General features: G+C 29.4%; 3 protein-coding genes across 3 annotated transcripts; 2 read left to right on the plus strand and 1 right to left on the minus strand.

The window, feature by feature from the left end:
* Nucleotides 1-282: 282 nt before the first annotated feature.
* On the minus strand, nucleotides 283-12,848 carry LOC130903715 (nucleolar protein 58-like). The gene is made up of 3 exons (XM_057815954.1): nucleotides 12,559-12,848; nucleotides 11,095-11,788; nucleotides 283-9,723 (listed from the first exon to the last, which is right to left on the minus strand). The coding sequence occupies exons 1-3, from the start codon at nucleotides 12,736-12,738 to the stop codon at nucleotides 9,659-9,661; spliced, it is 939 nt and encodes a 312-aa protein (XP_057671937.1). The 5' UTR covers nucleotides 12,739-12,848; the 3' UTR covers nucleotides 283-9,658.
* Nucleotides 12,849-13,723: 875 nt separating this feature from the next.
* On the plus strand, nucleotides 13,724-15,269 carry LOC130903492 (mitochondrial thiamine pyrophosphate carrier-like). Its single transcript, XM_057815615.1, has 2 exons — nucleotides 13,724-14,337; nucleotides 14,391-15,269. The coding sequence occupies exons 1-2, from the start codon at nucleotides 13,962-13,964 to the stop codon at nucleotides 14,951-14,953; spliced, it is 939 nt and encodes a 312-aa protein (XP_057671598.1). The 5' UTR covers nucleotides 13,724-13,961; the 3' UTR covers nucleotides 14,954-15,269.
* Nucleotides 15,270-15,996: 727 nt separating this feature from the next.
* On the plus strand, nucleotides 15,997-24,395 carry LOC130903482 (myotubularin-related protein 6). The gene is made up of 11 exons (XM_057815598.1): nucleotides 15,997-16,405; nucleotides 16,477-16,590; nucleotides 16,977-17,297; nucleotides 17,828-18,088; nucleotides 18,414-18,546; nucleotides 18,910-19,142; nucleotides 20,090-20,340; nucleotides 20,990-21,118; nucleotides 21,180-21,306; nucleotides 21,808-22,113; nucleotides 22,755-24,395. Exons 1-11 carry the CDS (start codon nucleotides 16,382-16,384, stop codon nucleotides 22,893-22,895), a joined length of 2,040 nt encoding a protein of 679 aa, XP_057671581.1. The 5' UTR covers nucleotides 15,997-16,381; the 3' UTR covers nucleotides 22,896-24,395.
* The last annotated feature ends 195 nt before the right edge of the window (nucleotides 24,396-24,590 follow it).

The raw sequence follows: 24,590 nt of genomic DNA on the forward strand, positions 1-24,590 counted from the left end.
AACACCGAAGAAATAATTCCCAGTTAAAGTTGGAATTTATTAGTTTGAAGTTTAATAAATGGATTATGGCGTGGGCAAAAACTTTTGAACGGTAGTGTAGTTGACAGTAGAATTTTGCTGTTTTGATGGATTTTTATCAAATAAAACACAATTTTTTTTTCTTCAAATATATTTTACAAATGGTCCCCAAAAGATAACATTCCACTGACTAAGGATACAAAAAAACCTTCAGAATACAATGTAAAGTACTTAAAATATATATTAATCTACTTAAAAATAATGTTATTTTTCAACAAACAAAAATATTTAAACTCACCATCAAAAATAAACTAAACTAAGAATAAAAAATTATAATAAATTAATGAAAAAACAGCTATTTGTATATCTAACTACACCCTGTATGTATTTTAATAAAACACCCATCAACACGACATTAAAAATACGAATATCAAAAACCAATCACAAGGTCTATTTACAATTGTACAATATACAGGGTGTCATAACCACAGTAGGTTTCCCAAAAACAGGAAAAATTTCAAACTTGTAGTATAAAATAAAGTTTCGTTTTGCTTTTAAATTCTTCCTGATTTTGTTATCTATACATAAAAGTAATTATTCAAACACGTACGGTTTGTTTCGTTTCCAGATTAGCTACTAAATCCGATTTTTTCAATTATTAGAATCCGACATTTTTCTAACATGAAAGTTTGGTTATGTTTTTATTGCAAGTCGTATTAACACATATTTGATAATTCGTTAGAACACATTATTTAAAGAAAATTGACAAGATAGAAGAAACAAACAAAAGATTAATTACAAAAAATTATTTGCACCATACTATTATTAAATGATTTTCAAATGTAAAATTGAAAATACTTTTTCTTTTCGAGATAATTGTTTGCAGTTTATTTAATTAGAAGACATACTATCAAAAAATGCTCAAAATTATGCCAGTCTCTGGTATAGTTCTCAATTTAGAAATTATTTTAGTTTTCTCAATGTTCTACACCATTTTGAATAATAAGCTGTGAATATTTTATCGTTTACTTAGTCATCTGCTAAACTAGCATCATTTTTCGGAATCTCTTCTTAATTATATATTTATTCATAATTATTGATATTACGAATCATTACCAAATAATCAACTCGAACTGTATTTACTTATATAGATTGTCCGATTTATTCCAGAAATCAAAAACCTAAACTTCTTTAGTTCCTCAGTACTACTACTACTTTTGTCCTAAATATACTTACTATAATAATCCTTTCGCATCTAATGGGCTCCATATATCCCAAAAGGAAATAAAATCAAAAGGTATGAACGAGAAACACGTCCATTAGTCTTTTAAACGAAAGAGAGCTACAAGAGATTGTTGATCATTTGTAGATTGTATCTGAAGATAATTGGGACCTTTTCCAAGATAGTGGCTCCGAACATGCTTCTTTTACCATCGATATGGCTTCATAATCTGACATAGATGAAAGTAACTTTCCTCAAGAGAATCCAGGCCAGGTAATGTTGAAGAAAATATGAAAACAGAAGTTGACAGCAATGAAAATTTAGAAAAAATTGGAGCCAGTATCTGAAATTGTATTGTTGTCTTGTCTTGTCGTTCTTGTAATGAATTGAATGATTGCCTAAAAATTTTCCCTAGAAATTTTCACATCAAAAACAAAATCAGGAATATCAAAAACGAAACAACTTTTGTAGACCACAAAAATGAAAATTCTCTCGGGGAAAACACTATTGAACCGAAAAAGAAGAGAAGATATCAGAAAATTGTGCGACGTAGATAAAATTAGCGAATGGGTACCATAACGTAAAAAACTATGAGATCAACATACAAGTCAAATTACAGATGATAGGCTGATAAATATAGTTAGGGATAAATCTTCAATTAGAACACAGAGTAGAGGTCGACCACGAAAGAGTTGGAGGATGAAGACAAATATCGCAGAAGGAACAGGCGTTATGCCTATTGTAAAAAGAAGAAGACAATACTAATGAACGCGTGACAATACTCAACAAACAAAAAGCGTTCCAAATATATTTAAGAAACAGATCCTTCTGAAAGAGTGTAATTGTACTAATCCGATAATAAATTTATTGGAAGCAAAGAAATTTAGAGACAGATTTTTGTAGTTTTTTTTTCACGTCATATTTCAGTTCAAAATCAGCAGACATTTGCATAGCTGAAAAAGACATTTCTGGAAAGCAGTCAGATCCAGGTAAAATTAAGTAAGTAAAAGTAAGATCCGAATTTTTACCACTGAAACCAATAGAGCGAGGCATAAAATTATGGAGAAGGTGTGGTAGACACCGCGCTTTCGTAAAAAGGTGTAGGTTGTACGACAGACTATGTAAATCTGTAATTTCGCTGCAAAATGTTGGCAATCACTTGCCAGAGGAAGAAGCAACTCGTCGAATATGTCACAAAATGAAAAAAGAACAAAAGTTACTAGTGTTTAATGTAACATAGTTTGGGCTGTTTCTCGATTTATCGAGATATGTATTGATTCGATATAACCCATTGTTGAAGCCTAGGACATATATGTCCCATGCGAGTTTTTCTGAGAATGTTGAAAAAAGATTGTTTTTCAAAATTTGTGTTATCATTCCACCATTAAGTTCCAAGAATGTAGATTTTGTTAAGTCAAAAAGTCGAGGCGAAAAGATTAGATATCGAAAAAACATATTAAGTTTTTAGTCTCAGAAATTCCAAATATGAAAAAAACAATTAGTGAAATAATTGGGAAAAATACAGAATTGGTAATCTTCTAATTCTATATTCTACAGAAATGTATTATTTCGCATTGTATTTGAATTGTTCATATTCTACTTTACCGCATAAAATTTAGTAATTCAAAACTTTTTATGATAGAAAAATATCGTCTCTCGATTATAACCATATTTTTTGTAAATTATTCGCATACGTATAAAACTACACGACAACACAAAAATATATTTTAGGCCTTAGAACTAGTATCAAACGTGTACCAAAATTTAAACTGATTTCAAGAAAAAAATAAGTTGAAGTATATATTCAATACAGAATGCTTTTTGCAATTTCTACTAACATAAAATAAACTACTTTGATCTAATTTCGTATTATACGCATTCGCTTTAACTCTTTTTGATTTAAACTTACTTTTTCTGATTCTTTATCAGTCTCTCTTATCTACGAAATAAATTTACTCATTTAATCGACAAATATAGGAACACAATAGATTTCTAGCTAGCTCCCTGTTGAGTAAGTGACTGCAGTATGGTTGTTGGCCATCCTGGGACAATTTCTGTTAGCGACACTAATTTTTTTTCTTCCACAGATATGTGGCGAGACTGAGTGTCTCATCAATAAACATTTGGATATCATTGATACTAAGAATGAGTTCACAAATATAAAATTAAATCATTTTATAGAAATAGCACAGGGTTATAATGGGTTTTGATTCTATGAATATTTCACTAATTCAGCTTTACCGACTTTTTTTCTTTAAAATTTCAATGTAGTCAAAACGATGACGACTTATATACTGCAGTAATTGTGGTATTTTCCATAAGAGGTAGCTATCCATCTTGTTTCTAAATAACCATAATTGAATCAAATAGTTTTTTCTTCACATATCTTTTAACGTAGAGTTAATATTAAAGATACAGAAAGCGGGGGTGGGAACTTTGTTCAAGTGGAACAGAACTGCTAATAGATAAAGAAAGCCTCTATTCTAATTAGATTGTCATGACGTCGAAGTTTTCAGTAGTGGGAATGGCAAATGAATCAGATGTGAGTAGAAAGATAAACAGAGTGGTAGAGCGATACTTTTTCTCTGTCTTCTGATAGTACAATTATACTTACATATCACTCTATCTTCAATATTAACTCTATGATATACAAATATAATTGTTTTGACATTGACATATGTCAATTTGGTATCCTGTGTTTGAATGTACAAAATTTATCGTTACAGGTATCACAAGTGTTAGTATTTCACCCCATTACCACGAATTTTCATCAAGTAGCCATCGATCAGCGCGAGAGCGGGATTAGTCGGCAAATACAAAACGACAAAGGTTATGCAGCCAAACAAAATTTCCCGCGCTTTTGACATAACGTTAATGATGACGTGTTACAATATTTAGTACTTCTACAATCAATCTCATATTCCCTTTTTTATTATTGTAAACACTTCTGAACTGATTTCCTTTGTTAAAATTCTATACCAATAAAGAGTTGTTTCTCTACCCGGCGCTTTGTAAATAAACAGCGTCATTGTCATTTCATTCCCAGACGATGAATACATAAGTATTCGAAAGCTCGAAATATATTAGAGTTAGTACACTTTGATCTTTAATTTTGCCAGATTTCCGATACGAAAACGCTCATAGGTATATATATATATATATATATATATATATATATATATATATATATATATATATATATATATATATATATATATTAACGTGCTTGTTGTATCATTTTAATAAAATAATACATAAGTTTTCATTCACAGGAAATAACAGTAAGCATATTTATTTTTGTATAACTCGAAATTTTCATGGACCACATGGCGATTGAGCTCAGACTGTAGTTTTTAGTTTCAACAAATTTCATTATATTCATAGCTGGTACTGCAAATCAAATCTCACTCAAAAAACCAGAAAAATTTATTTGCTTTAAAAAACAACACAATAAATTAAAAACAATATATTTATTATTTTTTCCAAATTAAGTTTTCAACATAAATTTATTAGTAACGATAATTAAATCCTGTTCGATGTTGTATTAACTCTTAGGTACTATAATTTATCTTCTGGTTTATTGAGATATTCTTGATCAGGATATTGATCTTTAATATCAGACACATGTCAACGTCAAAATACCATTTTTGAAAATAAACGTCACTGATCATTTACAATAACGATACACTTGTACAACTAATGGCCATTTTGGTCAACATGCATGTTTATACCATCAATCAATAAGCCCATGGTTTGATTTATATCGATTTACACAAATTACATCTTTTGGAAGATGCTATGAAATATCAATCTCATTCCTTACAACTTTAAATTTATCAAGGTGAATTTTTTGAAACAATAAAAAAAAGACTTTTGGGGCAAAAACTTGGCTTGAAAAGTATTATCGTGACTTTTTTCTGAAAAAATCAACCATCATCTGCTGATATGCAGAGTTTAAACTTGACTGTACAAACACTGATTATGCACAATGATCAAGACGTCCAAAAGAAGGGATTACACAAGAAAATATAAAAGAGATCTTGAAAATAATGAAGAAAAATCGTAAAATCAAATTGTTATAAATAAAAGAGTATAAAATATCTTTTTAGATTTGTTTAGATAAGTGAAAAGGATTTCGTTTAGCCAATATGTGATCTGAATCAAAATGGTAATCTCATAACTGGACAGGACTCAGTAACGTACCAAGTTCTTGTGGAATCCGGTGCGGAATATTATCTTGTCACCCTCTCAGAAATGAATTGGAGAATAGTTTCCAGTAAAAAAAAACAGTTCAAATACCTTCCACAAAAAAAAAATTAAAATCACGAACTTGTCACTGTTATAACACGGTGTTAGGGTGCTTATAACTCATTCATAAATAAATAGGCTATTTCAAGCTGCTTGATTTAAATTTTTGAATAAACTAAAAATTCACCGGATATTCAGGTTCAGTGCACTGCTGCTGTTGATTGAACAGCATAAGTGGATAAAAGAGAAGTATTTTTATATATAGGTTTCATATTCTAATCTGGACTCAATAAAAGCCTTCTGAGGCATGTTAAAATGACATATTGTCATTGATAGAAAAAAGAAAAATAATAATGAATATTGACAATGCATTGTGTCATAACTCGATAAAAGCGATGGTCTAATTCAATAAAATGAACCTAAATTGTTCCCGTATCCACCATATTCACCAGATCTATCTACCAGCATATAATGGATGTTGTTAGAGCTGAAAAAAATGTTACAAGGAAAGATATGAATCTAAATATAAAGCCTATATTGAGACCAAAGGAAAATTGTTGTATAAAAATTAAACAGAAAGGTTAGAAAAGCGTTTTGAGCATTTTAAATTGCTGGGACTTATTGTTTGATGTATTAAGTTACATTGAAAACAAACCTACATAAGATATTGTGACATATTCCCATTTCTTATCTATATTATTGTCAATTTCGATTGTTGTTATTTAGTTTTTATTTGTAATTTAAGGAAAACCAAAAATGATACAAATTCAATATTAATAAGAGGATTTACTGTTCCCAATTTACAAATGTCAATTTTAACTTCATTCGATTCGATTTTTAGTTAATATTGAACTTTTGACTTCAACTGAACGACCATTTGTACAACTGTATCTAAAAAATTAGGTAAAAAGCGAATATAGAAAGAAAATGGAAAAAACATAATACAAAACTAATTTTCTATATATAAAACACACAAGTGGAAGACATATAATTTACTAAAAACTCTCCATATATCGCAAAAATATATTCTTAAACTTATTAAGGTTTTGCTAATTTGCCAAATATAAGGCAATTGATTTTTAGTGAATATAGTGTTTCTTTGAAAAGAATACAAAGTTTAGAAAACAAAAAATTATTACTGAACCTATACATTTAAATATAAAAAAAACCGAAATGTATATGTTACAGTTAAAATCCGTCTTCAGTTAATTCTAGTTTTGACAGGGAAAGTATAGTTTTCACGAACCCTTTCTGTTAAAACTTGTTCTTATAGTAAAAACTAGTTATTTCTAGTGTTAAAACTAGGTTTTATACATTTCAAATTTTATTCTAGTAGAACACTAAAAAGTCAGAATTTTTACAATAAATTTTCATGGCATATCATTTTTTTGTACAAACCTCGATTAGAAACACAAAATTTTTTCCAGGAGCATCTTATGAAACTGAGAAAAGTTGTACCTGGGACTTTATCCAAGTTTGTTAGAACTAGTCTTCCCTAGTCAAAACTAAAATCAACTGAAAACAGGCTTTAACTGTAACTTATATAATTAGTATACCATTACCTAAAATTATTTTATTAAAAATATAAAATATTAATTAACAAACAAAAATTGTTCCTGATATACAAAAAAACCAAAACAACACAGTTGTTCGTCAAAAATGATTAGATCAATAAATCGAATCATAATTTGTCTTTTCAATAATTTTTGGACATATGAGACAATAAACTTTATTAAAAACATATGTTTGCTCTAATTTAATTACGATTCAAAAATATCGATTTAAATTAGTTGTATTGTTGCACTATCAGACTATCGGGGTGTCTGGTTCATAAGTTCATAAAGTCCTATATAATTTATTATAAATGAGAACCTATGTCCCCCCATTATACCAAACTGCTAAAATTTAATCCCTTTATTATTATGATTTTATTTTCTTTGACAGACACCCTAATAATTTAATCAATTTTGGCACACAGTTTACACTATTAAACATTTTTGAACTTAACTTAAATTTTAAAGGCTTTTCACCATTGGAATGCTGAATTACATATAGTTGACACTTATATTTGCTGCACCTACAATTAAGTAACGAGGATTGCTAAAAAATATTCCATTTTTGGAAAATAAATAATAAAATAACGAAACGACATAAAAATTAAGGCTGGGCCCCATGGTATACAACAAATCATATAAATTGGATCTGAATTTTTCAAATCAACTAAATTAACAGGTCTGGTAATGGATCACTCAAGATAATCTATCATTGATATCAAGAAAAGAATTTTAAAATATACAGTTTCTGTATATTTTGTACAGAGATCATTCCAATAAGGGAATTTGAAAAGTATTATAAACAGGGGTGTATTATATTCAATTTATTGCTATATAACATTAAATAACAAAATTTTGGAGAAAATTATATCTTATACAACATTTTAAACAATGAATATCTTTAAGAAAGGTCCTCTCAGAGTAAAACAAACTTCATCACTAACTAATTTAAATAATTTCTTTTTCTAATACACTATTAGATGTTATTTTTCAACAGATAACAACCCTTACAATAAAAATTATCTTAAAATATATTTCAACAAAAAAAAAATCAACTTTTAAATGGTTTGATTAAAAAAAACAGTAGCAGGTACTATCTTAGATAAATCGTATATAAAGACTAAAAATAATAGTGAAAATGTAAAATTTTTTGGCAATCCCGTTTTATAAGCTCTTTTTGACATATCAAACTTTACACAATAGGCTAATAATTACTAAAAATTACTTATATTAAAAAAATACATCTGCGACTTAACCTCTCAATTATGATTACAACCCTTTTTTGCAGAGTAACATAAAAATAATAAAAAAAAACATCTATTCACGTTATTTTTCGATGTCTCGGTATAAGATTCGAAATAAATAATAATTTTGTTTTCATAGATGTTATCAACCTTCCACAAGACTGATTAGCTTTCGAAAAATCTGCCTAGTAACGAAAAATCTTTTGAAAATATAAACAGGAATGGAGAAAATGGCAGTGGAGATAATAATTATAGATCGATATTAGGGTGATTCATTTCTGTACCATTATTCGGTGCTCAAACAAAATATTGATCTACATATAAAAAAAACATTTCACCAAGTTTGAGCTCATAATGTCAATTTTAAAATTCCCCACAAGATCCATCAAACTGATTTGTAATATTGTAAAAAGTAAGCATTATAAATTTGGATACAAAAATTTTTGTTATATGCATTCTAAACAGCAAAACTTTATATTTATAATTAAAATTGCTATTAAGAGCTCAAACTTGTTGAATTTTTTTTCTGTATGTAGATTATTTCACTTGAGAACCGAAAAAATAATCTTTTTTCGGGAATGAATCACCCTAATGGATATATTAACAAAATAGTATAAAAAATAAAGTGAATATAACAAAATATACATAAAAAAGGCGAGCAAACTTAATGTATCAAAAATATCCTAAATACAAAAATAAAAACAATGATAAAACAAATGAAACTTAATACAGGAAAACAAATTTTGAAAAATTACAAGGAATATTATAAATACAGAATCTTTTGTACTGGGAATGCATAATGGTGATTTTTAATCGTACTTATGACAAGATATATGAATACACACATGTCTATACACAATATTTCCAAATCTATGCAGGTATTCACTAATTTAAAACCCATTAGAAACTTTAAGCAAAAAACATATAGTTTCATAACACTGATCTGGCAAATTTTTCAAATGTCAAAAACCCTCAGAGTTCATTAGAATAGTGGAATCGTGAAACGGTTTATATTTCTCTGCAATTATTCCACATATGGTAGCCAGGTTTAGCTATATTTAAAAAATATTTGTGTCTGATTCAATACTTATAAATTCCTTTAATTAATAAATATATGAATTATCTCACAAATTCTACCAAAAACTATTAACAAAAAACTGAAAGTGATGTAATTAAAGAGACTTTCAACAATGGCTATCATATATGAACTAAATAGATTTAGTGTAATCAATAGTCAAGTCTTTTTATATTGATTATAGAGATCTGAGTCCCGTAGCTAGATGCTTCTGGTTTTGTGATCACATTTACCTGTTACTCTTAAATTCTAGTGTACAGGCTGAAATAGTTTGTTTTTAAGTCTTCGATGATCTATTTTAATTGTCCCTGCGAGCTTTTTTCTTGCTTGTTTTCTTAGTTGCCTTGGATTCAGTCCATGTGTCTAGAAGGTAAATGAAATTACAGTTGGCAGATTGGCTTGAGGAAAGTGATTTAAATAAACTCAGGATAAAAGCTATTTAAAAAAGACTGGTATCACAAAATTGTTAAGAATGAGTCAATGAAAGAAAAACTATAAATTTTTCATCCAAATCTACTCTACTAACATCAAAGTAGAATCCATCTGAAACGATACTCTTATGCTAATAAATGAGTCACTAAACAAAACTTTTTGTGACCAACATTGAAAAATCAACCTTCGTATTCTGTTGAAAGTTGAAGAAATTCTTAATAATAAACAAAATAACGAAAACAGTGGAGAATCAGAAGAAGATAATTATTTATAAATTTATATAGACTCTTCATTTATTGTATAAGCAACTTTAAATAGAATTTCTCTATAATAATCTCTTCTTCCATACTAATCTAGATATAACTTGAGATGTACGAAAGAAATCAGAGTTTGACTAAAAAAATACATAATAAGAACTGGTATGCATGATACTTTTGGCAATTTCTAAGCCCTCATATTTTCGAATCTGTCATCAAAATGCATGAAAAAAGGTTTTTGTGATAACAGAAAAATTTTACTCTTTATCACATCATTCAAATAAATATGCCTGATCTTTCCTGTTAAAAAACATTGGTCAACTGGATTTTTTCTAAATCTGTATATAATTTTTCACAAATTAACATAAGATTGATCAACATCTGTGATTACTGTAAAACATTATGGCCATTTAATAATATGAAATTCATTTAAACATATTTTTGTCTAATTACATCCGCTGACCATGCTCATTGTATTCCTCTGCATGTAAACTTTTCATTTTGCATTTGCATTTTAGAAAGAAATGAAAGTCAACTAAAATCGTATGCAGGGAACAAAATGATCGTTTCATCATTTTTTTAGCCAAGAATTCATTACAATGATTTCCTTTTCATATGGTTTGATCGTGGGGTGGCCTCATATGTTTCATTTCCAGAAATATGCTAATTTATGGCAAATTTTGTTTCAAATGCCAACTAAAACTCAAATAATAATTACGATCTCACCCTCCGACAACAAGAGTAAGTAATGTAATAATTGAAAAGAAACTATCACATTAATTTTTGACATGCTTTTTCCTTTTCATTCAATTGAACATACCATTGTAAATCAAATGGAGCAAGTTTGTACAATGCATTTTATGAATGTAAGAATTTGTGTGGAATATAGTTTTTTACAACACTTTCACTCCCAAATAATATTGGAGTAATTTGGAAGACCGAAAATTCAGAATTGAAAATGATGGTATTTGTTCTACTTATCAAAATTAAGTTCAGTTGAGTCTATTACTTGAAAGTGACATTATAAATTACAATGACTACTTACCACCTAATTCATCAAAAACGGGAGCAGTTTCTTGAGGGACCACATTAACAGGTGCCTCAATTTTTTCAGGTACTAGAGGTTTTTGAGGAGTTACATCCTTAACTTCATTTTTAATTTCTTTCTTAACATCTTCCTGTTTTATTTTAACTTCTTCTTGGACAGGTTTTTCGACATCTTCTTTTTTAGGCTTCTTTTCTTTCTTTTTTTTATCTTTCTTTTCCTGTACATTAATAACTACTTCGATCTTAATAGGTTCTTCTACTTTTTTCTCTTCAGCTATCACTTCCTTTTCTTTTTCTCTTAGTTCCTTGTTCACAGCATCTTTAACCAGTTTTTCTATTTCTGCCTTTTCTACTTTAGTATCTTTTTCTTTTTTAGCTGCTTTTTTATCTTTTTTAATGGGAGATTGCTCTTTCTTTTTCTTATCAGCTTTAAGCGGTACTGTTTCCCAATTACCATCATCAAAATCTACTGGCTTTTCTGGGGCTTTGTTTAGGTTCTTCTTGTTTTTGCTTTCTTCGATTTTCTTGGTTTCCAGCTTCTTGGATTTATCATTTGACTTTTCTGGTTTTTTTTCTTTTTTTTCCAATTTTGGTTCAGCAGGTTCCTTTTGTGGTGACTTTTTTGATTCTTTTGACGGTGACTTGTCTGATTTCTGATCTCCACTAGCGATATGACCATTAGCAGTCAGTTTCTTAACAAAAAATAAATATTGAACCATTTACTAAAAACTTATTTGGTTGACTAATATACTAGTCATTCTCTAATATACAATATAACTAGTATGATTTAGTAGAATGATTTATAATAATTTTAATTTCCAATTTTTGGGAAATTATAATCAAGTAATTGTTTGATCATTATTTCTGGCAAACAATTATATTAAATATATTTTAAATATTGACTGTACTTTCTAGAGAATTGTGCAAGCACTCAATACATCAGTTTTAAATTAATAACTGGATGGATATTAATAGCAGATAAAAATTGAGCTCAATATTTCATTTTATATCAGAGTTGGATATCTTCCATATTCTTGTCTTTTCTAATAACAGATATTGTAGAATAAATAGTAAAACTTCACAGTTTATATTTGGTTAATAAGTTGGTCATTGCCAAATTTCAGTAAACAAAACAAAAGGTTATATGGAAGAGGGTCTTTAAAAAAGTATTAAGAAATAATTAGTATAAAATTGTAACAATTTATTGAAACAAAACAATTATTCGAAAATTAAACAAATCAACTTTTGAGTGTAAATTTGATTGACTTTGTGAGAAAAATACACGAGTAGTGTTTAAAAACGGTAAACTCATATTTCTATCACCAAATTCATTCATAAACGTTAGAAATAACCTAAACCAAAGTGTTTACTTTTTATAAGCATATGTTTGACAAAATTTGTCTCTTATAAAAAATATTTAAACTGAAAATTGGATTAACTATGAGAAGTAGGTTCCTTTTACCTTTTCCTTGAGTTTCCTTTTTTTCCCAGCTGACTTTCTATCATCTAAGGATAATTTGTCAAAAGGTGGTTGTACAGCAGGTTTAAATCCAAAAGTAAATACCAAAATTGCCACGATTATAACTAAAGCTACGGGTATATACACAATATATTGATTGGAAAATTCTTGTACAATTTCCATTATTATGCTATATTCAATCTTCCACAACGAGACACCTCCAAGAAAAAGATACAACTAAAATTTTTTGGTGACGCGGCCGTGACGTAAACATTAGTTTTCCATATTCTGCGACACGTATTTGCGCAATGTGATATGAGCTTGCGCTTAATCAACTGTGATGGCATAGAACGATAGCAAATTTTGTGATAATTAGTATTTAGTCGTTTTCCTTGGTGGTTGCATGGGAACATCATCCAACCCATAAAGTTACTTTGTTTTCAAGATATAGGACCCCCAGGAATGATTAGTATGAGACGCCAATCCTTCTTGTTATCCCAATAGAGACAAACTAATCCTCCGTGATAAAGTATTGTATTAATAGCTGTTTTCCAATTACATTCAATTGAACTGACACCAACTGAGTCACTCCGTCAAGCGAGTATCTTATACTCAATTAATGACGTCACTGCTCAGTGAATAAAAGGAAAACGTAATGTGAGTTAATATTTTCAATAAGATTATTAACATCAATGACTATTTTCAATAATTTAGTATTGTGTACTTATTTGCTTATAACAAAATTTGACAACGTGATGTCCTCAACCTCACAATCTTAGTTCACAAAGCTCACTTAAGCACACGGTCTCGAGCCTGCGCAGATTGTGGGTAAAAACTTTGTTAGGTCTTTCTTGTGAGACAGAAAAGTGCATTGAATTGAATTATGACGTCACAATGACTTTTGCGAAATCTGGGTCTCTGCATTTTATAGCAAGGATTTTAGGAAAAGAGATTTTCTGTAATGTAGGCTTCTTTAATTAAGATAAAATGTGAACCGGACAAGTATTCTGCAATAAGTGCAACGTACGAAAATTTTTTCTGTCCCTACGTGCATAATTTATTTAATAGTATTCTATTTTCAGACATTAATTTGCACCGTCTGCATTTTTGACAACGCAATCATTTAAATTGTTGTGTCAAAAACGCACTTCTAATAATTGCCTCAACTATATGTCAATGTCAATACAAAGATAAGTTGGTTACTTTATTGATATTTCAAACTGAAATATTGTGTGATATAATCAAATGATCAAAAATCACAATTTTTTTGTTTATCCAAGTCTTTTATACGATTTTAGTACATACAAAAAAATGAAAAGAATAATCAGATTAATTTTTTATTCATAGCTTTTAAGAATTAAAAACTATATTTCAATAATGAAATACAGTTGAAATTTATATTTAGTATGGATGAAACTTCGAATAAGGTTAAAAAATTGAATAATTTTGATTATGCTCTGGCTGGTGGTGGCTCTGGATTTATAACTCGAGCACTTACTCAACCACTTGATGTATTAAAAATAAGATTACAGCTTCAAGTAGAACCTATAACGGGTAATGCAGTATCCAAATATAAGTCCTTACATCATGCAGCAGGTTTAATACTACAAGAAGAGAGTATTAAAGCTTTTTGGAAGGGTCATGTGCCCGCACAGCTACTGTCTATTAGTTATGGCATGGTACAATTTTCCACATTCGAACTTTTAGTCAATGAAGCTGAACTATTAAATTTAAATAAAAATTACTCGTTTTTTATTAATTTTCTAAGCGGATCAATTGCAGGTAACTATTTTGAAAAATGTTTAAATGATGACTATTTAATTATTGTTTTTTAGGTAGTGTAGCAACAGTAGTTTCTTTTCCATTTGATGTAATTCGCACTCGTTTAGTTGCTCAAAGTGAAAAAAAAATTATTTACAAGGGGCTCATACATTCATGTAGGGATATATTTCAAAATGAGGGATTTCTGAAATTTTTTCGAGGTCTTTTACCAACAATTGTACAAGTAGCGCCTCATGCTGGTGTTCAGTTCATGTCATACAAACTTTTCAATAACTTATATACAAATTTATTATCACAGAATGATGTAACTTTATCGAATAGTCTTGTATCAGGTAGTTTAGCTGGTCTGTGTTCAAAAACTGTAATATATCCTTTAGATCTGGTTAAAAAGAGAATGCAAATCCAAGGGTTTGAAGAAGGTAGAACTATTTTTGGAAAATTGTTCAAATGTAAGGGGATGATCGACGCAATTAGTAATGTTTATAAAGAAGAGAGCTTTGGAGGGTTTTATAAGGGGTTATCACCTAGTCTGCTCAAAGCTTGTATCACCTCTGCTATGTACTTTGGCACTTATGAAATATGTTGTGATTTTATAGAGTTTTTAAAATACACTTAACTTATTTAAAGAAAACTATTGTTTCTAAATTATACAAAAAAATTATTTTTTGCAGCGAATCTCAATTATAAAATACCCAAAATTTTGTTAAGTCGTCTGTTATTTATTAAAATACCCAAAATTTTGTTAAGACGTCTGTTATTTATCAAATTTAAATATTTATTTCAAGTGATTTTTGAAAAGTTTGATCTCAATTATTATATTCAAACATTTTTTCAGTAAACAAATAAATTGGATGTGCAATGTAAGTCTAAAAACACAATAAGCTTTGTCTAGTCATTATACTTTAAAATTAATAAAAAATATATTTCAGAAATGATTTTTCATTTATACAACATCAAGGTATTCAACCTTATGACAATGTTGATCGATATTATCTTACCTCTACAGCACCCTGTGTATTTTTGGCATTCTTCAGACTTATTCGTCTATAGTATGGATGATTTTAGATCAAGAGCAAAGTGAAGCTAGCAGGAGAAATCTCACGTGAATTCCAAATAGGACGAGGTCGCAGGCATCTCGTATACCCTCTTCAACCTGATACTAGATGGACTCATCAGAAATATAGAAGTTAATAGAGGAGGAAATCTGCTCAACAGAACAGTGCAGTACCTGACCTATGTTGATGACATTGATCTATTCAATCGAAGGGAGCGTAAACTGAGGAAAGCTTTGAGCAGCTGAGCGTACAAACACCGAGTCTATCGACTCTATGAATGAAGACCCCAGCCTGGTGACAAAAGAGGACCAGACTCAGATGGTTAGGCAACTTGAAGCGGGGGGTGCGCAAAGCGTACCGGCGACTAACTATTATATAATTCAATTCTATGTCCTATTTAATTTTACTCAAATAAGATGAATTTAAAAATTCATCTCCCCCCTTACCGATGCAACAACTTTTGTTTTACGGAAATAACTAATTTCAGTTATTTGACAAATTGAAAAGTTGGAGGATATATTTATTTGTTTTTTTATTAGTGCCGAGTAATGAAAATCGTGGTTAAGATTTGCGAATTTATTTTACTTTTGTATTGACAAGTGCATTTTGAGTTAAAATACGATAAGCTGAATGAATGTCTCAGTTTGTAATTCCATTAGACCCACCATATCAAACTGAGAACAGGTTACCTGATATCAGCTCAATTTGAAATAAATCAGATTATTTGCAAAAGGAAAGCTATGAATAATACGAATGTTTCCGACTGTAGACCACAGATCAATAGGTGGTTTGTTTTGAACTGTAAGTATAGTGCGAAGTTGTCGTGGTGTTAAGTTGAAGAACGTATCCAGTTTGTCAGTGTCAAAACATATGTCTGTCGTATATTAGAAATTTCCACCTAATATTTAATTTTTATCTTCCAAAACAATTGGATAAATACTAACAAAAATCTGTTGTAATAAACATTTTTAAGAGATTTGTTGCAAGTTATGGAACATATTAAAACTCCAAAGGTAATCAGTTTCATTACGCTTAATTCATGTTTTAAGTAATTTTTTTACACTTAAATTTATTTATTTACTAGGTGGAAACAGTTCGTATGCTTGACAGATACTCGAAGACTCCATCACAAGGAACATTGTATTTAACTGCAACCCATTTAATTTTTGTAGAACCTGATGAAAAAAAGGAAACCTGGGTATGTATAAGTAATTTTTTTCCAAAATTACACACATTGATTACACTCATAGTGATGAATGCAGAGAGATCCAAAATAACTGTTTTATTTTTATTGTCCTACATATTTGAGCTACTGTTAATTAGTTTATAATCATTTTAGTCTCAATTGAATGGGTCAGGGATTTTCCTTAATATACAGAAAAAAATAAAAGAATTATACACATCTAGGTATGAAATGGTATTTTTTAAAAGACAAAGCGTATTAAAATTTTTATATCGAGAGTACTACCCTTGTTATTATTAAAGTACCCTAAAAGTGTCTTTTTATATGTTGTTTTTACTGGAATTTACTCACACTTTGCACAAATTAATTTATAATGACAAAATGCTTTTGTATAATTTCAGATTCTTCATATGCACATAGCTAACTTAGAAAAACTCCCATTATCTACAACTGGTTCTCCCCTTTTGATAAGAACCAAAACATTTTTATCTGTTACCTTTGTTATACCTAAGGAAAGAGACTGTCATGATGTATATGTTAGTTTACAACAATTATCTCAACCAACTAGAATTGAAGAATTATATTGTTTTTCATACACACCCCCCATAGAAGAAATTCAGAGATCTGTTGGGTGGAATTTTCATGATTTGCAATCTGAGTATCAAAGAATGGGAGTGCCAAATGAGCAGTGGAGTATCACAAATCTAAATATAAACTATGAGGTAAAACTCTTTAATTATTAAAAATAATTGAAATATTGTACAGTACTGTCCTGAAATTTGAAAGTAGCAACTTAAAACAATGTGCTCCTAGATAGTTTGACCTGTACTTCCAAAAAGTATCATCTTTTCAACTAATTAACAGAAGAATTTGAAAACATGTAAATCTACACCATAAATCCCTCTACTAGTGAAAACCAGATGAAAATTTGATCATTAATTTTCAATATATTGTGATTACATAGTTTGAAGAGACAATTGGTTTTGTTTTATAAAATGTGATAAAATTTTGAAGAAAGTACAAAGATTTAGCATATTGCTTATGTTGTTGCATAATTATCTAACAAAGAACTTGAGAAACACAAATTGCCTTTTTGGACTCTTAAAATAAAGTTACTAAGTTACTCTGTTTTTGATAATTCTTTATTGATCTAATTTCGAACATTACATACCTTACTTTTAATTATTTCTCCTTTCCTATATAAGTATCATATGTATTTTTGATATGTTTATTGTGACTATTATAATTTTAGCTATGTGATACATACCCACAACTTCTTTATGTCCCAAGTAAAGCAAGTACTAATATTTTGACAGGCAGCTCAAGGTTCCGCTCAAAAGGGAGATTACCAGTGTTATCATATTTATATAAGAACAAAGCAAGTATATGTAGATGTAGTCAACCCTTGTCGGGATTTAGTGCAAGATGTTTGGAAGATGAGACAATGCTGAATCATGTTCTTAAAACAAATCCTCATGCTACATATATTTATGTAGTAGATACAAGACCAAAGGTAATATTTAAAGTGTATAATTTAAAATAAAATATTTTTGATGGAAAATGATTAACAACCACCGGCACTACCGCTCTCAAAGAGCCTTGGCCTCGTCCACCACATTCCTCCAGTCGTCACAGTCGGATCCTTGACCTAACCTTGTCTTTTGTCATGGACTCGTTAATGGTGAGCCCTGCTCTACAGGATTCCTGCTCAAGCTGCTCAAAGCTTTCTCTTCGGCTGAGTAGATCAACTTGATGGTGAACAATTGTATATTTTATGAATAAAAATTACCCGGAAGAAGTGGTTTAATGTTGTATTATTATGAAATAACTGCTTTTAGATCAATGCTATGGCAAATAGAGCAGCAGGTAAAGGATATGAAAATGAAGCTTTCTATGAAAATACTAAATTTCATTTTCTTGGTATTGAGAATATACATGTGATGCGAAATAGTCTTTCAAAAGTTGTTGAAAGTAAGTTATTGCTTTTAATAAATAATTCATGTAATTTGGTGTAACTTGAGATTTAATTTTATATAATATACTTTTTCTTATAATGTATATGCTATAAATATCTTTAATGACTGCAATAGTGGTAAAGAACTGTTTTGTTACTTGTTGTCTTCCAAGAAATTATGATAGTAAAAAAAATTCCTTAAAAAACCATTTGAATTTCCAAGATTTACATGATGATTTATTATATGAAATTGCTGCAGGTCATCCGTTTTACTAATTGCACAGATGTACATATTTATTTATAGTTTCTTCACTTATTTAAATCAAAGAATGAATTCTATGAAAATATTGGTGATATTGTAATCTTTATATTTTCATTAGCATGTGAACAAAAAAATCCAACAATGGCGAGCTTTCTTAGTGGCTTAGAATCTAGTGGATGGTTGAGACACATAAAATCCATATTAGACACTTCGTTGTTTATAACAGAGGCACTTGTTGAGGGTATAAGTGTTCTAGTACATTGCTCAGATGGTTGGGATAGAACTGCGCAAGTCTGTTCATTAGCTTCAATTCTTTTAGATCCATATTATAGAACAATATCAGGCTATCAGGTGAGCAAAATGACCTAGGTTATTAGGGTAGATTCCACTTGAAACTGGAATATTTCTCATTCTTATTCTTTCATAATTCACTTTTTCAATTATTTACTTAATAATTTTATCCAATTTATTGGTAAAAAAATGGTATTAATATCTTAGAAATTTTCCCTTCACTACATTTTTTTATAAATTTTTTTTCCCAACAATCTAACTACTGCAACATATGCAGATGACACTAATTCCGTATATCTGAAAACTTTGAGAATAAAAGTGAATGAAAATAAATCTGTAAAGGAGAGGGACCTGTCCAACAGTGATGTCAAAAAGGCATCTTTTCCAGCAAAAAGAGATTGCAAAATACCTTGGAATTAATCTGGACCGACGATTAACCTTGAGCACACACATATGTATCAAGAGAAAGCAATTGGGCTTAAAACTCAGTAAACTGTACTGGTTAATAGGTTGAAGATCCCAATTAACAATCAACAACAAGCTGCTAATATACAAAGTCACACTAAAAACCATCTGGAGTTATGGTATTCAACTATGGGGCACTGAATACAACTCATATTCTAGAAAAAATAATCACTTTCAAATTAAGTCAGTTAAAAAAGAAATAGAAAAGAAAGAAAGAAATAGTAACCACTAACAAGATCTCTCAACCAATGAAGGCTTAAAGGCATCTTCGTGTGATTTACCTGACAGCTTTTACTCTCTTAGTTAGGTGTTGTGTACTTATCCCTCATTGAAACTATATTTTTTCAATGAAAAGAAATTGATAATGAGCATTTTTCCTACGAGATAACTTATATATCAACCATTTGCTCATTGTAAATTTTCCTAATTACAAATAAAAAAGGGGTTAAGGGGTTGTTAAAACAATCTCTCTTTACATGCCAAAGAAAATACTGACCAGGGTTTGTTCACATATTACAAATTTCCAATATTCAATTTTTCAGGCACTGATTGAAAAAGACTGGTTATCGTTTGGACATAAATTTTCAGAACGATGTGGGCATATACAAACTGAAAATAAAGAAAACTCACCGATATTTACTCAACTTTTGGATGCTACTTGGCAATTGATGCAACAGTTCCCAATGTCTTTTCAATTTAACGAGACATTTTTGTTCACATTACACGATCATGTTCACTCGTGTCAGTTTGGAACTTTTATTGGAAATTGTGAAAAAGAAAGATTAGATTTAAGGTAAGTCTTACTATTAATAAACCTAAATCTGTGAAATGTGGCAAAGTTTTCAATTGTCCCCTATTTCAGTAATAATAAATTTTACATATTACTATATTCAGAGTTTTGAATAATTTTTTCGTGGAATTTGATTTAAGCTACATATCAGTAAATATCACAGTTAAAGAATAACACAGCAAAATAATTACTAATTATATGCCCAAAGTGTATGTTCTGTGTTGTATTTTTTTTTTCAATTTGACTGTTTTTCCAATATGTTTTGAACTAAATAGAAAATCAGTAGCTTTAGACTTCACTACCCTAGTTACACAACTTTTCTTTATTGTTCCTGTAACATTTTTTACTGTAGTTTCATTTTTCAAGTAGATAATAAAACAAAAATCAAAATCAATCTGCTAATCATTAACCAATAAATATTACCCATTGCAGACATACAAACAATGTTCCTTCTGATTTTGTCAGCGTGGCTTTAACCCAATTTTAATTCATTGGTGCTCAAGTGGTTCCCGGATAAAACAAAGAAAGTTTTAACTATCAATCCATCAATTTGACCATGTGAGGGTTATAAATGGTTTAACTTTACGATATCAAAATGTTTTTAAATAACGGTTTGAAATATACTTATCATTATACAGATATATTGTTTCAGATTGTCAGAAAGAACATTTTCTCTTTGGGGATATATGGCAAATCATCTTAATGAGTATATAAATCCATTGTACAGTATAGAAGAAAGTCCCGATGTGCTCATTCCTAACTTGATACCTCAAAATATTAAGTGAGTATGCATTAAATTAATTAACAATATTTAGTATGACAAAATTGTTTGAAAATTGTAGATTCTGGAGAAGTATGTACTGCAGATTTGAAAGTGGAATACATCCTAGAGAACCTCAAGCTGATTTACTACTAGTTACTTCAGATTATGTATTTTCTTTAGACGAACACGTCAAGTATTTAACTAAGGTGAGTTTTTCGTGTGAATTAGAAACATATTTGAATATCAAAAGCAACTGTTGACATTGTAAATCCGTCATTGTCAAATTATACACAATGACACCACATCTATATCTTAGTTGTCTGTAACTATCAAATATATTAGAAATGGACCCCTGTATTGTTTTTTTAATGATACACTTTATTTCATTGAAAATTGACTAGCATAACTATGAGAATTATTTTTTGGAAACATAGTCATAATTTATCTTAGTAACGTCTTGAAAATTTAAAATTTTGTAACTGACTTTTCAAATGGCATCCACATTTTCTATCAATGCCAGTTTCCAAAAATAGAGGTAGTTTATGCTTATCACCCTATATCTAAATTCCACTTTTTTTTTGAGGGGGAAATAACAAAAATTTCTGTCCCATCAATAGATAATAATGATTAATTGTAGTTAATGTGAGAAGAAAAAAATATCCCTCGAAATAAATTCTAATTGAAAAGTGAAATTTCTTTATCTTTAGAGGTTGTCGTCTGTAAAATCTCTTATCACAAGAACTGTAGACAGAAAGAAAAATAAATCGAAGCGAGATCAGTTGTGTAATAATGTATATTTAGATAACAAGATGCAATATGAGAAAAATGTATCCAAAGAAATGGAAAATGCAGACCAAGACCACCCTCTGAAATTACAAGATAAAGTTTCTGCAGAACTTTTAGACATGGATCTCCTAGCCAAAGAAGTTGATTCGGTAGCAATCGATTGGAAAGCTTTAAGAAATACAAACGAGTGCAGTTGTTCTTTATCATTAGACCAGTTAAGTAAGAAAGTGAGTAAATTTTATATATTTGTTAGGCATATCTGGTGTAAGTATATACAATAACAAATTAATTAACTATTATATAATTAATACATTCTCCAGCAAAATTAATGCAATATCTTTAAAAATATTTAAAAATATTAGGGCGCCATATTTTGGACCAGATCTCTAGTTTGCGCTTCATGACATGCCACATCAACAATAACCTGAATATGGCTAAGATTGAGTCTCACTGGAGAAACCCTCAAAAAGTTTCATAATCATATCATGTAACAAATCTGAGAAACTTCTGGAGATGTCCGCCACATTTGGTGGCTCATCTTCTGCCAGGTCACAGCCCTGTCAAATACCACCTCAAGAAGATAGGCATGGCTGAGAACAACTGCGTATTCTGAGGAAGAGCTATGGAGATAACATATCTCTGCGAATGTCCTGCCTATGTAAGCAAAATATTTAGGTACCTCGAAGGAGTAGTACTACACCTTGCGAAGTGGAACAAAAAAATTCCCAGGAAGAGTATTTTAGAGGCAGAACAACGAGCCATGTACAAAATATTGGACGTAAAATTAGGCCAGTAAAAGATATATAACAAATTTTGCATTAATTTTGCTGGAAAGTATTTATATTTAACTTTTTTTTCTCAATTTAAGATGCACTGTCGGAAATGTGGCGACGTATTTTGCCAACGTTGTATAACAAAAAAAGTTGCCCTTCCTGGACATCTGTCCCAGATACCAGTACCTGTTTGCAAGCCTTGTTTTGACACCGTCACCTCATCTTCACAGACTTAGCATATAGATTATAAGTAAAGATTGGATTGCGAAATGAACAATTCATTATGTGATTATTTTTTATTTAGACTGCATATTTTGTTATAAACTTTTCAGTAGGTTTTACATTACAGCAGATATAACTGTAATTCTGTTTATTTGGCAAAAATTTTTTGTATTACTATTTTTTTTTTCATTTTTGCTCACATTTTACTGTAATGTAAAAAACTGCTCTTGTTAGGATAAAAAATTATATTTTTATGTTACAGTGGTTTAATCACAGATAGAAAATTTAAAATTAGTACAAAAGTATCATTAACTTGAAGTTTGGTATACTAATAGAGGTAGCTTTTCATTATTTATTAAATCAACAAATACATCAGCGATTATCAATATGGTAAAGAAACAGCCCTTTGCAGCAAGCACAGACAGCGATGCAGATTTGAATCATAATCAGATTATTAACTAATTGTAATTTGTATTCACTTCACTTCACTTTTTTTTGTTAAAACAGTAAACTTGTTGTAATTATATAAACTCGTTCTACTGAATACCTTCTCCAATCTGTGGATACCATATTTTTGGTAATTCTATTATTAGTCTAAAAGCTAGCTTAAATCTGACCACAAATATTTTACGGTACCAGAAATTTCGTTCACTGAAACTCCTATACCCCATAAACAAGCAATGGGTATATATAATAATAAACGAACACATCTACTACTACAAATAATAAGGAAAAAATATCCATTATAACTTACTGCTGAAAATAAGCGATTTAATATCTGTAAAAAATGTTATAAGCAAATAAAAAGGAGTTTTCTACCCAAACCCAAAATTAGGAAAATTTGGAATAAGTTCAATTTCGCTCTCTGGTATTTTGCTTCCTATTGTACAAGGTATTATACTTTCGCCTTCTGTTAAAATCAAAATATCGCTTCAAGAATTTCAATAGTATGAGTTAATAAACAAGGCATCGTGGCGGGACCCACGATACAAATTGAAAAAGTCAAAATTATTGAGTATAATAAACAGTTTTATGTTTAACGAAAAATGTTATTTTTAAGAATTTTCTTACTTTACTCTTATCTACTATTTTTAAAAGTAGTCATCTTTCTTGAAAACATATTGAATTTAATGAAAAAGTTGAGTTTTTTATATTTTTATTGTTTTCAAGTTGATATGTTCGGGGTATTTTGTAGTGAATATATTATTATATTCTAACATGAACCCCTCATTGGGAAGAGTGTGAATATAAAAATAGAACAAAAATTATATTATGCATGTGTAATCCCATAGATTTTCATTTATGTTCTTGTTTCTTTATATATATTATTTGTACAACTGTGTATTAAAGTGAATTGGTTTTTGAACTTTTTTTCAAGGAATAAATAGTGATTTTCACAAATTTAAATCTGAACTCCTTTCCTATTTATTTTTCTAAGCATTAGTGTAGTTCCTCGTTGGCACTGTTTTTATTATTTTATTATGTAAATATTGCAATATATGTACCAAAATGTTTAGTTTTTTATTATTAAAAATAACTGTTAACCTCTTAAGTTGGGATAAAAATTGTATTTTACATATTTTTTTGGATGAAAAAAGTATTAATTATTTGAACCATAGATTAAAAACTCCTCATGGGGATTTGGTCAACACTTTATCTAGTGAAAAAGTAAATCCCAAACAAGTTTATATATTTCTAATGGTTTCCAT

This window comes from Diorhabda carinulata, chromosome 2 (genome assembly GCF_026250575.1).
Source record: "Diorhabda carinulata isolate Delta chromosome 2, icDioCari1.1, whole genome shotgun sequence".
Lineage (NCBI taxonomy): Eukaryota > Metazoa > Arthropoda > Insecta > Coleoptera > Chrysomelidae > Diorhabda > Diorhabda carinulata.